The 15,252-nt window shown below is 41.1% G+C and overlaps 1 protein-coding gene across 2 annotated transcripts in view; it reads right to left on the bottom strand.

The window, feature by feature from the left end:
• DCDC1 (doublecortin domain containing 1) overlaps positions 1-15,252 on the bottom strand; it is a 1,503,674-nt gene that overhangs the window by 69,887 nt on the left and 1,418,535 nt on the right. For both annotated transcript variants that reach the window (XM_085648291.1, XM_085648292.1), the window contains 3 exons: positions 14,653-14,826; positions 10,437-10,590; positions 4,514-4,623 (listed from right to left, as the gene is read on the bottom strand). In XM_085648291.1, the coding sequence (XP_085504417.1) occupies positions 4,514-4,623; positions 10,437-10,590; positions 14,653-14,826 (438 nt within the window). The remainder of the gene's footprint in view (positions 1-4,513; positions 4,624-10,436; positions 10,591-14,652; positions 14,827-15,252) is intronic.

The raw sequence follows: 15,252 nt of genomic DNA, 5'->3' as shown, positions 1-15,252 counted from the left end.
GAGACTATTTGTGTTTTTGTTTGCAAATCTATACTTTGTCCTGACTGCCATGATTGTCTATGTTATGTATTTTTTTTCTTTCTTTTTTGGTTTTCCCTATGTCAAGCGGAAATAAAAAAATAAAAATAAATAAAAAAGGAAAGACAATTTAATAGTCCACAAGATCGTGCAAGAAAGAGATCAAATTGCGAAATGGGGGATCAGTGTACATATACCAAAAGAGGAAAGGTACCCACACATGTTAGGAGGTGGACCTATTGATAAAAAGACACTAACCCCGAGAAAGACCATCTTAAGAGGGACAAAGCCAGTTCCTCGCATGTCAGCGTTTCTTAATTTAAAAATACATCTCTCACCAAACTCCAACCTAACAGAAAGAGGACAACTTGATCAATCTAGAAACCCCCAAAAGGGAGCTGTAATGACCAGATCATGCATAAAACCAACTTGCTCCTAGCACAACAAGGAACTACTGTCGGGGGAGTCGAATGACCACCATTATGAAAGTCATCTCATGGAATGTGAACGGTCTAAAAACCACGCTGCAAAACAGAGCCGCATTCGAATTCTTACAGTCTGGGGACCTGTTGTGTCTCCAAGAAACCTGGTTACTCGCTCCAGTGGTCATGCCAGGCTTTGTAGAAAACAGCCAGCAAAAAAGTATAATATATTTGTTAGGCCATCTGGGGGCTTATCCATAAATATACGAATTGGCCGCAATATAAAAACTGAAACCGTGTTAGTCATGGACACAGATCAAGCTATTTACCTGCAGGGATTCAAACTGAATGGCCGCCCATTAACAATTCTCCTTTTGAATGTCTATTTTAATTGCAAAGACAAACCAAGACACTCTGAGATGAGGGTCTTGGTAGCCACACTTGAAGATTTGCTCAGTAAGCACTCAAATAGTGGGATTATATTGGCCGGGGACTTTAACACCCAGAATCTGGGGACTGCAAATGATGCATTAGTGCACAAGGATTGGGCTGGGATCCTACTAAATACATTTTTAAACACGTACAGCTTGCGGCCAATACAAGACCCACCACTCACCAACCACGCCATGAACAATGCTTCACAGGGAAAAATTAAACCCCCAATTGATTACATCTTCATGTGCAATCGCCTGCATGATCAAGCAGCACCACTTCAAAACTCAGTGCTGCAGACTAGTGATCATCTTCCATTAGCCAGAGCCATCTCATTGCAAACAGACAGTCTCCCGTACATTACCCTCTTAGGCCATTCCAATGGAGAGGAAATTCACGTACTTCTGAGAAGGCTAAAATGGAATAAAATAGACACAACTAGCCTGTCAAACTGGAAAAGTAATTGGCCCGCATTTGCGAAAGACTTCGCAGCTGGCAACATGGCTGAGAACTGGACTAACCTGGCGCCGGAGCTGTATCGCCTTTTGTCAGGCAAAAGAGCACACCATCAGCAAGATTGTGGAGAAAGGGAGTGCTGCCAAATTCAACTGAGATGTGAAAAAATCGCACAAAGCAAACGGGCTCTGAGACAAGCCAATCGTGAACATACAAGAGAGGGCAACAACAAAACACTACAAAATCGGTTGCTAGCAAGAAAAGCTCACAGGAAAAACCTATGGCACCACAAAAGGCAACTGCAAGATTCGCAATGGTCTCATATTTTCAGCCTGCTGACGTCAAATAGACAGGCTGAATTTTGGGCATATATCAACAGGCTGTCCGGCCACGGCCATGCCCGGCGCAATGGGGTCGCCAGCCACACATGAGTCTCCCATGTGACTACACTGTACTGCAGTGCTTCAGACCATAGACCAGTACACCATCCAATAGTTTCCACTAATTCCAGATCGATCAATTCTTGTATAAGTAGCACGGAAGAACCATCTGAAACTTCTGAAGTAGGAAATTGGGTAACGCCAATAATAAAAAACATCAGAAAGGATGGGGCCCCCGGACCCAATGGCCTGCCTGGAAGCCTCTTCAAAGACAGCGATTTCTGGGGAACCTTATTTACTCCACTTTATCAGTTCTGCCTGGATAACTCAATGGTGCCTGAAGCCTGGAAAGGCTCCTTGCTTCAACCGATTCATAAAAGGGCGACACTGGAGATCCAACCAATTACAGGCTGATAGCCCTTTTGGATATTGAGGCAAAAGGATATGCAAATCTCCTTCTGCAAGATCTGCAAAATTGGGCTAATGATAATGAAATTCTTCCAACATACCAGTCCGGCTTTAGGCCGGGAGTTTCGACACTAGATAACATTGTAGCCCTTGCCTACCTGGTAGCACAGTCTATTAAGGAAAAACAGCCCCCACTCTTCGCATACTTTGTGGATTATTCTGCAGCATTCGATGGCGTCAATAGGAATTTGCTGTAGAGGAAATTACAAGACTGGGGGATTCCGACTACACTGTTGAAAGCAGTTACTGCTCTCTACACCGGAACCTGGGTACGAGTGAAAGTAACGACGAACTCTGCGACCAAAGAAATCTACACAGACCGTGGTCTAAAACAAGGGTGTGTACTGGCACCCTTGCTTTTCAATCTCTACACTGCAGACCTTGGCAAAACAATTTCCAAAGCCAATCTGTTACCCCCGAAAATTGGGTCTATCAGACTGTTCTTAATGCAGTATGCAGACGACATGGTGCTCATGGACCATACCAAAATGGGTATGCAACGAATACTGGATGCAATAAACATCTATAATAATGAAAATGACCTGAGAGTAAATGTCGGGAAAACAAAAGTAGTCATTTTTGGGAAGTATGCGAACAAACAAAAAAAACAATGGCAAATGGGTAACCTGAAAGTAGCAACAACAACTAAATACAGTTACTTAGGGGTTTGGATTATGAACAGTAGGAAGTCTGCAGCACACACTGCATCTATTGAATCAAAAGCTAAATCAATGACGTACGCCCTGTGCAAACTAAACTCCAAACTAAGTAGTCCGACAACTGGACCCATTAGAAAGGTTATAAGAGCCAAGCTACTCCCGTCAATTACATACGGCCAACTAGCATTTCCCGCGGCATCAATCAACATCATGGAACGTGCCAATTGCCGGGCATTTAAACAGATCTTTCATATCCCCGCCCATGCTCGGAACAACTTGGTACATCTTGAATTTGGGCTAAATAAACAGCGCTATGAACATTGGGCATCGTTTGTTCGATATTATCGAGGGGTTTGTGCTCTACCCCCCCAACACAATGAAGGCAATTTTAAAGGAAATTTTCATGAAAAATGACAACCCGTGGGCAAATGGCCTTCTAACTGCTTGCACTGAATTGCACCTTGACTTGTCCAATTGGCAGGATTTTATTTATCAACCCGGAATTTTAAAAAACATTTTAAAGAAACAAGTTAGATTGCTATCCAAGGAAGAGGACTTGAAGGAACTAGAGTCCTCCAGCAGCAACATCAGGCTATTAGCTAGTTCCTTCCACGATAAACTGAGCCAGCCATACCTTGACTCCGCCTTGAACAAGTCAATTTTAAAGCAAATCCTCTCTGTGAGATTGATGGTACTACCGATAAAAGACATCAACAGCCATTAGAAAAGATTAGAGGTAGTCACTACTTGCAAATTGTGCCACCAGCATGAGGAATCCATGGCCCACATGGTCTGCACATGTCACCGTTTGAATCATGCACGTCGCACTTTATTGAAACCCTTATTTTTAAAATATGGGATACGCACCTGCACAGACGCCATGAAACTTCTTTTGAAGCTGGAGATCCCAATGGAACTAGCAAGATTAGCGAAATTTGCCTACAAGGTGAAAGTTTTGTTACATAACGACTCAGTTAAAGACTAGAGACAAACTGTAGTCTTGATCTTGCGGTCCCACCTTTTCTTAAAGTAGGAACTACTAGAATGTTTTAAAGAAATCATTATGTCTGATATATGATTAACAGTTTTGTTAAATGAAATGACCATGTTTTATCTAAACTCAAAAAAGTGTCTGAACGGAGTGTGCTCCAACTAGCCTTTTTTCTTTTGTTTACAATTTTAGTTAATTGAAACAATAAACAAATACAATACAATAGTAAATTTGATGACCTTACGATTGTTGATTGTAATCATTTCACTTGGAAAATAAGCTTTTTTCAGGTATCAGGAAGGTGAAAGAGTGGCACATTGTATGGAAAATAAATGCATTTAGCATCAGTACTCTGAATAGGTTTAAATATAGTAAAGCAGACTGAAGTGGAGTCATACATCAAAGAAAACCAGAAGTACTGTTGGAGTCTCAAACAATGGATTGTAACACAACCAATCAGATTTATGTGATGTGACTGAGGCAAAGTGATTTCTCTGAGTGACAATGAGCCTCTCTGCCACACCATTCCTAGAGATCACAGTTTAGTCACCACTCTCTGAAAATCACTCCCTCTAAAAGTTCATGTTCTATAATAAAGAGAGGTATATTAATAGTGTCTTCAAATTATCTACCAACCATGGCAAACATCAGACTAAATATTGCATATTCCTAATCATTTGTACGAACCTGTTTTGGGGGTAATTCTGAAGGACGGATTACAATGTCTGTTGCATGCGGCCCCTGTTGTTTTCGAATTCTGGCAAATTGTGCTCTCACCTCCACCTTCTGCTTAATAGCTGAAAATGAAATTATTGAACACTTGTATTTTGAAAACATTTAATGAAAGATTCAGTTTCATGGCAATGTAATTTAAGTGAAATTGAGTACCATCTTTGGCTGAATGTTGTACATACTATTAATGTGGCATTATTTGGAACCCTTAACCTTTATTCCTCTTACTTATCTAGAGAGGATGAATATCGATGGGAAAGGCTATACATGTACATTCCTGGATTAATCATGGGGTCAAGGTGTTGACGTCATATGTTAATTGCAGTTTTATAATCCAGCTCATGGCAATTCTTCTTCACTAGTTCCACATTTGTTGCCTGTCTAGGGACAGGAAGTATCAATACTTTTCATAAGTTTTATAGTTCATATTAGAATACGAGTGTGCTCTGACACCTAACTCCCAGGACAAAACATTGTTCTTATTTAGTGCGGGCACTTATTTAGTAAATTGGGTAGCTGTAACCACTGAAAATCCTTGGTTTATTGGATAGAAAATTTGAATTAAAATTAAAGATCCATACAGTGGCGGTTATATAGTCGATAGTTACTTCAGATACATGCAAAATAGACATGTTTTGATTCTTTTCATTTTAAAATGAGTGAGAACCATAGCAAAGAATCGCAACACAAAACCAATGAGACACATACAGTAATTTAATAGAACATCTTTGATAAAGAATTTAATAGGACCCATTAACAGTACAAAACATACGTTTAGGACCATGCTGCCTTGTTACAGAGTAAATCAATTACTAATCTTGCATTCCGGGGGGGTTAGCAACGAGGTGGACAGGACAATGAAGAAATGGTAGGTCTGCCCCTCACTATACACAGCTGCATAAACGTAGTCAAGATGTCTATCCTTCGCAGACTTACCCATCGGCTTGATGACATTCGGCTAAATTTCGACAAGAAAGCCCTCATGAAAATACAGGGGGAAAATCACCTCTGTTGTTTGGGCGAGTAAGGGCATGAGATTGTCTTCAAAAAAACTGAGGAGGAAGGTGTAGAAAGGGGGTTTAAGGTTCTCCGATATTCAATTGTACAGCTGGGCCTTCCAGCTGAAGAATAGCAGGATGCTTCTTCGTCGCCCGAATGAATCACTTTTGGATGTCATGTATAGCACTTTGCTAGCTGACTCATCTGAGGAAGGCTTCTCTTATACGTTTGGGGTGCCTAAATACTTCAAGAAGATAAGGTTAAAGTGCTTACAGACAGCTGCCAAAGTGTGATATGGGATAAGGTCACTCTTGGGGATCCTATCTTATAGCAAGTTGTCACCAGTATGGAAGTCACCAGGGACTCCAAAGGGCCTTTTGCACCACCTAGCAAAGCCCTTGAGGGAGTGTGATATAACCAACTGGGGACAGCTGGTGGAAGAGTCAGAGGCTTATCTTAGGACATTTGGAAGAGAATGACAAAACAAGCACTTTCAAGGTTTAAATATTACCCAATGAATGTGTGGCTCTGAACTCAGGGGTGGGCTGAGCTTCCGACAATTTCAATGGAAAGGGGCCTTCAGGAACTCAAGGCATGGAAGAAGGAAGTGTCACACTAATATCTGCACCTCCTTAAAGAAGCAGAGGAGAACATGAAAACCCCACATCAAGTTTGAGATGGATGCTTGCTGAGCACAGAGTTGGAGGAGTTATGGCAAGTATTGATGAATATGCTTTGCTCTGTGATTAAATTTGCTGCACTAAGGAGAAAACACGTTTTCATCCTCCACAGAGCTTACCGTACCCCAATGAAGCTGGCTAAGATAAGAGAGAGTGACGAACCCCAGTGCAGAAGGTGTGCTACTCAAGATGTGGGTGACGTCTATATGTTTGCCAGGGGCCCAAGTCCGAAGGGCTACTGGTTAAGTGTGGGTAAGACGATCTCGGATGCCCTGAGAATGACGATGGAGGTCAAACTTGCTACAATAATATTTGGAAGGGCACAACAGGAGGCGGGATTAGCACCAGTTTCCAGTTACCCGAGTCTTCTGACAAGGAGTGAGATCAGTAAAAACTGGTGTCACCTTCAGCCCCAACATGGTGCAACTAGTGGAGGTCAGTGAGGAGCTGGATAAGAAGAGTCAGACACGGGTAGAGGAAGAATGGTTCGGGAATCTGCTGAAAGCGGGGTGCGTAAGATTGTGTCCAATATTTAAACCTCTCAAGTGAGTCGTGGCTGAGGAGGTCAAGATACAGAGTCACAGCCCAGACAACTGGCTGAATTTGAGCCCGGCACAGTGCACGAGGGGCGGTCTAAAGATGGGAGTAGGCTCATCTGAGGTGAAATGAGGACATACAAAAAAAAGTCCTGATGACACCGGTTTTCTCATGTGTCAGCCATTACTCCAAATGTACATTCTATTTCACTATATCTCCTTATACGCATGCCAGTAGAAGTGCGTTCAATTGTAAGGGAATTAATTCACTCAGTTTTACGCCCGTGGACCGTGAGATGTGGCCTTTTCTAAACTCTTGGCCCTCTAATGAGTCCAGTGCACCAAAATACGCCAAGAAGGCTGGGTTAGGAAACCTTCAGAATGCCTCATTGAAACATCTTTCATGCGTTTCCAGGCTCATAACCGGAATCAATATTATTCAGGACGGGCAGACCTTTTAATTTATGGTTGATTGGCGAAAATACGGTCAAAACCTAATTTTAATATTGCCATGTGCTTTTGAGCAAGATCTGGGAGACGTTTGCTGCCACTGCCTTCTTTTGTCAAAATGCACTATGGGCGAAGCAGACTGGCTCGGCCAACACCAGGAATCTCACAACATTTTATACAAGTGTACAAGTGTCAGGGCTGCTCTTAGCTCCATTGTCTTATTCATATGTTAGCCTGGCAGTAACATTCCCCTCCAGAAAGTCGATTAACCTGTGCATCTAGTAAAGGCATGACTTACACAAGTGGCAGGAAAGACAATGGAAGTTTCCATCCCACCAGTTTCTTATCTCGGAAATCTTTAGCTGCAGATGAACTTTCCTACATTAAAAAACATGACACTAAGCGTAATTTTTTTATACACAGAGAAACCCTCTCTATATTCTAATCATGTTTTTACTATAAGTGCAGACAAAATGAACAAGTGACTTTTTTTGAACTAGTGACATCAAACCTGAGTATATACAAATATTTTCGTATTAAGATATATCCTTTCTGGGTGACTGAATGAAATCTAAAACTTTCTACTTCTCTTGGAACGTCAGAATCCTAATAAACAACATGTCAGAATAACAAAGACGAGGCACCAGTCAAAAACATCAATTAAATAACAGTCAAATGAAAGCCAAACTTGATGCCTTCATGCGCAAATGATGCAAACTCGTAATGCTCGGCCAACATGTGCTTCGTGGTTCCCCACTTTTCATGGCTGCTGCACATGGTAAGAATGCTTGCGAATCAAGTGTAGGAGTGGATGCATTCACCCTCCCACCCGTGAATGCCTTCTCATGTACAATGTCTACATGCTATTCAGGTTGAACCAACCCTCTCCTCGTGGGTTTTCCATTTTGAGCATCTCACTTACTACTATTCCGACGTGTCTGTCTCTACCCCATAATTAAACATTTTTTTCGAAATTAGTTTTAAGGAATCTTTGAAACTCTTGTAGGTCTACACAACCAGCTAGTTGACCGCAAATCTTGCTCAATCTTCAACACACCCACCTCCCTCTTGATTTCCTTGTCTATAATTCCACTTCCACTGCCACCGGATCTTCATCACCCATTTGCTTCAGTTTGAAGTTAGACAGGTATCCTACCATGTAATAAAAAGGTTGCTGTTTCTCCTTTCCATAATTTCCATCACCCCTTCCATTTTCGTTTTAACTTCGTAGACTTTTGAGTAACAGAGACTAAAAAGATCTGTCCTTTGCGGCTGTCCTGTTGGAATCCCACACCAGAAAACCAGAGGTTCGATTGTCACGGAAAATGTTCTTTCATTGGTTATATATACATACTTTATAGAGGGGTTTTAAAGGTGAGAAAGTTATTGTTGCAAAAGCAAAGTAATCTAGGTAAAAAGGATCTTACTATATTTAAATAACTGGTCAAGTCCAATCATTGTCGGAATCGTAAAAAAAGGATACCTTTGACTGTGCACTTTATAGTGCTGGACTGTCTTTAACCTGAGGGCGGAAATTTGACTATTTACTGGGTCCTGGATAGGGATGACTAAGACAAGGGGCTGTATTATAGAAGTGCCCCGGGGGCACAATGGGTGTTTGCACCACCGGGGGAGCTTTGGTAATACAGAAGGGGCTGCAGGCACTTGTGCGTCTCCTTCTGTAATACTGAAAGTGCTGGCGTACATACAGCGCAAGTGCTTCCTCAAGAGGGTGTTCCCTCATTTGCATGGGGGTGTGGCCCCATGTAAATGAGGGAATCCCTTTGTTTCAGCATCCGCGCCTTCTTACAGATGCGGGCGCAGAGGAAAAGAAGCTCTCAGGATGCACACTAAAAGTGAGCCACCTAAAAGGTGGCGCACTTTTAGTGCACCCTCTGCTTACAGACTTCTGGCGGGGGGAAAGGAGGTCCCATGGACTCTCCAGACATCCCCTTGCAGGCGGGTCACATCCCCTTTGAAAGTGCAGGCATGTTGCCACCTGCACTGAGAAACCACGGAGCGGCTTCAAAGCAACTGCTCTGTTTTTCATGTGAATGTGAGTTTGCGACTGTCCTGGGGCAGTACATTCACCCTAATACGGCGTATTTTCCTTGATTGCGCCGGGCACACACTTTAGAAAGTGCACCCGGCGCACTCAAGGAAAATGTGTCATATGGGTAATTCGGCCCTGGTCTGGAGAAAGAAAGTAATTTTTTATGCATTAGCAGAGACAAAACTGGCGATCCGTGGTGCATTTAGTATTTTTCGATATTTATGGCTAGCAATCCTGCATGCGAGGTAATTAGAGCTACATACTTAATTAAATAGAGAAATTCACCACTGGGGTGTAATTCACATGCGGCGTCTAAAGCTTTGTAATCTTTGTATGTATAAAATGGTTTACCCAAGCATCAGCATGAACTTTAGAAATAGGGGCCGTAGTATCTAATTTATGGCCCTATAATATCATATTGAAGAATAATCTGTCCACTCCGTTGTGAACTGGCTCTTGCAGAGTATCCCAGAAACATTAGTAAAACATTTTTTCTGTGGGACACATTCTTAATATCTAGACCTATTAACCTGTGATGCACGTCTACTTGTGTTTCTAGGAGCTGCATTAACATGATTCAGTTTTCTTGCCTTTTCTGTTATTGTCAGAGTAAAATCACCTACACAGCAGGCAGTCACTTTGGTGAAAACGAGACTGGGATATAGAAACAAAAGTAATGGAAATAAATAATAACATTAAAATGAAAAAGGTACAACTATAACTGCAAATGTTAGTGCTTAAAGTCCTGTTTTACTTTTAATGTAAATCCTTCCTCCAATCTCCCCATAGTAAGGTACATGTTGAGATACCTCTATTATCCTGCTTAATCCCTGCATCTCTCCTTCTCTCCTTTCAGACTTAACGCCTGCTTGTGCGCCCCTCCTCTTCCTCTCCCAGCTCTACCATCTGCCCCATTTTGCTTTGCAACTCCTTCAAGCCATCTCTTCGTTTTACAAACTGCTTGTAGATCTGTCTGCACCTGGCTTCCATACTGTGTCAACCCCATTTTGATAGCGGCTCATTCTGTTCAGACACCCCTCTAATCCCCAGGTTGTATTTTCTTGGAAACCCTTGACTGTTACCCAATCCCTCTGCTGCAGCCAAATCAGGCAAGAAGCCATGTTGTGAGAAGGATTAAGTGAAAGTTTTTAAGCACTCACCTTTTCTGTTCATGAACGGCTCCCCTGCAGAGGCACACAGAAGCATGTCTTTCTCTATTTCATCCCATGATGTGACAGGTCTTCCCTCAGGAGTGTAGAGTGCTGTGACAGGATGCTGGTGCATCAGCAGTCTAGATGTACAGTTATCCAAAAGCTGTAAAATTGGGAACAGTTTAGATTTCTGGATCATGCTTTTTTAATTTTACTTCTTTTTTTGTATTTTAGACATTTAGTTTTGCTCTTCATACTTGTACCATTGTCCTATTGGTTGGTGTAAAAATATGTGAATTGAAATAATGAAACACACATATGCAATGGATCAATAACTGTGACCTCCTCTACTTTTTTAGTTGATAGCGCCAAACAATGAACATAAAGATGGCGATTGTTTGAAAAATATCCATAAACAACTAGTGCACAATCTTTAGGAAAACATGAACAAAGATGGGTTATACGGCCACACTGTACTAAAGCACATAAAACAGTGGTGTGGAGCAATATCTGTAAAAGTAAATCAATAATATTATATATATCTTTCTAAATTGAGCGAATAGACCACAATGATACAATTGAGTACCTTGTCAATGGCAAGGACATTTTAACTCGAGCATTGCTAATACAACATTTTAGTATTTAAACTGAAGCAAAATATGTCTCTAACTTACTCTTAAATTCCAGGGAAGCAAAAAAAGAAAACCAAAGAGAATATTTAAAAATATATATATATTCTTATTGCAGAATGCAATAAAAGATAACATTGTTAACATATTACAAAACAGAAAACGGAGATGCAGTATCGTCCATTTTGTTGTACATGGGCACTTTTCTTCAGGAATAAACTTGCATCAGATTTATTAGATATCTTAAAACATAGTGTCAGGTATCATATGCGAGAAACGCCTAATTAGCTGCAGTTCTGATTTTGTTTCTCTGTGGGACGTCTCCCAAACCACAAATATTTAAATATGTTAGCTTGGGCACAAAAGTGTAATATTTTATATATATATATCGAAAATTTCATTTCTCTTTTAGATGAACATTTCAAAACCCATAATAATGATATCAAAGCATAAAAAAAATGCTCTCTAACACAATCTCCTGGCGCGCTGCAAACTACTAAACACGTTCTCTTGAGTGCTGTTAACAACACAACGCTGACCATCTTCCATAAATCTCTGTGACAGTGAAAATGCCTTGCATACATGTAAACATCAGTGTAATTTTACTAATTAAATCAATCATAATACTCAAAGTAAACCAATGCCACGTTATCATTGCAACACCATGCATTTTTGTAAAACATTACAATGTAAATAATAGCTGACTATAAATCACTGTCCTTTTTATTCGAGTACAATAATATTGAGCATTTCTCATGATGAATACTTGACAGAATCAATTATATCACCATTGTGTTTAACAATAATATCATACAGAGGGAAATTATAATCAATGAATGAAGATCAGAGAGGCACATAGATGTCATACTATTAATAGGATTGAGCTGGCTGGCAGCTCTGCAACAGAACTATCTAAAGTGCTTAATGAATTCTCCAAGCCCGCTGCCTGTAAGCTTGCAATACCGGCATCACAAGAGATTTGCGACTCACTTGTTGACTATTTTGAGGGGAAAATCTCTAAGAGTTTTGCAGTTGATAGTGAGACCAGATGACTCGATCAACCTCAATCTAGCTCCATCAAATGCTCCTGCACTGTTGGAAAAGTTGATGCCATCTCTCAAGAACAGGTTCAAGACATGCTGGGGGAGGTTAAATCTACCTACCCTTCCAATGTCTGCCCAAATTATATAGTCTTCTCCCTGTCATCTGCTGTTACAGACCTACTTAACTTATCTTTAGACTCAGCTAAACTGCTGCAGGATTGGAAGTCTTCCTATGTAATCCCTAGCTTAAAAAAATTAATGCCGACCCCAACAAACTTTCAAATCACTGGCCCATCTTGATTCTTCGTAAGGTCTTGGAGGTCCTAGTTAATAAACAAATTTCTGAATACCTGGAGAATCATGTATTGGACTCTTCTCAATCTAGTTTCAGAGCTTCTCACAGCATAGAGACCATCCTGATTCGACTAGACTACTGGTGGATGCAAGCGCTCCAGCTATGTTGGTACTTCCTGACTTGTCTGCTGCCTTCAATACTGTCTCCCATTCTATTCTTATTCAGACACCGTATGAGATATGCATTTATGGGAAAGCTCCAGACTGGTTCAAAGACTTTCTGGGAGACAGAACCTAAGTGGTTTCATTACACCCTTTGAAATCTCAAACTATGACCGTGGATAAGGGGGTCCCTCGGAGTTTTTCCCTGAGTCCCACCCTCTTCAATATCTATGTTGATACACTTGCCAAGACTGTCAAAGCTTGGGGCTTTGAAATAATATCTTATGCGGATGACACCCAATTGATAATCTCTTTGGGCAAGATTCAGAGATTTCCAAAGTCAGATTCATTGACAATTGAGAGTCATCCAAGTGACCACATTCCTCATACAGTCGATGAATCTGACTAAATGAGGAATGCGGTCGCTTCGATGACTCTCAATTGGTTACAATTGAGTGGACGATAAGATGGAAATTCTGCTGTTTGAAAAAGCTCGGGCACTTTTTCTGAGGACTGTTGGTCAATTGAATTAGGTCCAGTTCCGTGCCCCAGGGGCGTAGTTAAAAATCTTGTTTTTTTGGTGGATAATAACTTGTCCATGAAAGAAAAGGTTACCTCTATTTGTGGTACTTGTTTAGCACTCTGCGGTTACTAAAAAAAGGATTCCAGAGGCTTCAGATGAGGTCCACGAGCGCTTTGATCAAGGCCCTCATTATGAGTCACCTGGATTACGGAAATACTCTTCTGTTAGTGCCCAACGAGACCCTTTTTTCGAAAGGAAAGACAGTACAAAATATGGTGGCCCATCTTATCTGTTAACTTACTCACCGCTTCCCTTCTGTACCCACCTTGAGAGCATTACACTGGTTACCAGTCAGACAGCACAATTTGTTTAAGCTCCTATGTCTTACACACAAATCCTTGGTGGGGAATGGCCCCTCCTACCTATGATTTGTTGAGCTATGCTCATTCGGTATCGTCGAGCAGAAATCTGAGGTCCAAGGATAAAGCTTTGTTAAGTCCTTGCTGCATCCGAACCTTCAGGTTTGGAGGTCATTCTTTTTCCTACCTAGCCCCTGATCTTTGCAACAGCCTTCCTCCCCATATCTGATCTCATTCTGGTTGTGGAAGGTTTAAAAAACTGCTGAAAATCTGGCTGATCTGAATCATTCCCTTTCCGTTTTGTTCCGTGGAACGCCATGATACTCACTCAGGTGTGATACGTATATGCTATATAAGCTCTTTTAACATTTTAACATAACACTCACAATTGTCAATCCAATTGTAGAAATGGTCAACGTGCCATTTACATGAACTAAAATATTCAGAAAAATTGTAAAGAGTTGTATATTATGTCAGCTTGCATAATGTTTTGTATACAGGAATACAAACGCCATATGGTATAACTTGGTATCTTAATAGTCAAGCACTACAGGTTTTTCTTCAGATAACAAAGATCATTTAGCATGTCTTTGGGGCATTGCTAAACACACCATACTACAGAGATAGCAAGTCAGCGGAAGTGCTGAAAAACATACTGCTACACATAGCTGAAAGGATGGCAGACAGTATATATTTTAGAAACACATGGCTAGTAGAATGGAACAGTGCATATAGTATGTGGTCTCACAAAAGTATACAAAAGCAATATGTGATTAATGTCACATAGAATGACGACCTGAAGCACTGGTTCCCTCCGGGAGCTCAGCCGAACAGATCACCGCATGGCATGGGAACCCTAAGCAGCAGAGAGATGAGATGGAAGGACAAACGAGTTGAGCTCAGCAGGGCATCTGGCTGCCCCATGCGCACACTGCTATATAGTAAATCAAGCAAAAGTGATTCACAACATCCTCAGACTCCTGCATCCTGGCGCCCTTGGATATACAACTAACCTGACAGCACGCCCTCTGCCTTATGTATCTTCAAGTGAGAGCTTTCAATATTAATGTCAGATCAAACATTTTAAAGACTCATGCCCCCAGCTGACTTCGCATCTTGTTTTGAAATCTTCACAAGCTTTGTTGGAAAATAAGCTATGGAATGAATTTGAACCAGGCAATCAGTTTTTATCGTGCAATGCCTGTTTTCTCTCACCTCGTCCAGAGTTTGGCCCCAGGCATAGATTCCTTGACCCGTTTTGCCGCCATTCGCGTACACGACCACTCGTTTAGTTGCTGGCTGGCTGTATAGTGCTTTTGCATCGGTTGTCTTCATTTCTAGATGCTGTGGATGAGCCTTGAGTTGTGACTCAACTTCTGTCAGGTGGTTCTGAAAGAAATACAAAGAAGGAAAATTACCATTTTCAGAGCATTACCGATGTAGCAAGAGAGTACTATGTTTTCATTTTCCTTGGTGTCACTGGTAGAGAATGTGCAGAATTCAATGTTTTTGATGATAATTCTTGAGGTATAAGTTAGACTTCATGGTATGTTACTTTGCAAACGTTTCACTCTGAAAAGTTCCTAAATGATTATTTTCTTCTTCGAAATTTTCTTTAATATCAGGAAGGTTACAACACCTTTTTAAAAACGAGAAAACGATCATGCAAAGCTAGATTATTGTGCATCTTCCTGCAGACTCCTTAGCTGTGCACCGGAGAACGTCCTTGCAAAAAAAGGTTTGCAGAAAAAATCTTCAGCAAAACATCGTTAGCAAAAATGTTTAGCCACCGGTAACATTCTGCAAAAATTAAAA

This window comes from Triturus cristatus, chromosome 3_2 (genome assembly GCF_964204655.1).
Source record: "Triturus cristatus chromosome 3_2, aTriCri1.1, whole genome shotgun sequence".
In the NCBI taxonomy this organism is placed as follows: Eukaryota; Metazoa; Chordata; class Amphibia; order Caudata; family Salamandridae; genus Triturus; species Triturus cristatus.
This window is presented reverse-complemented; position numbering and strand designations above follow the sequence as displayed.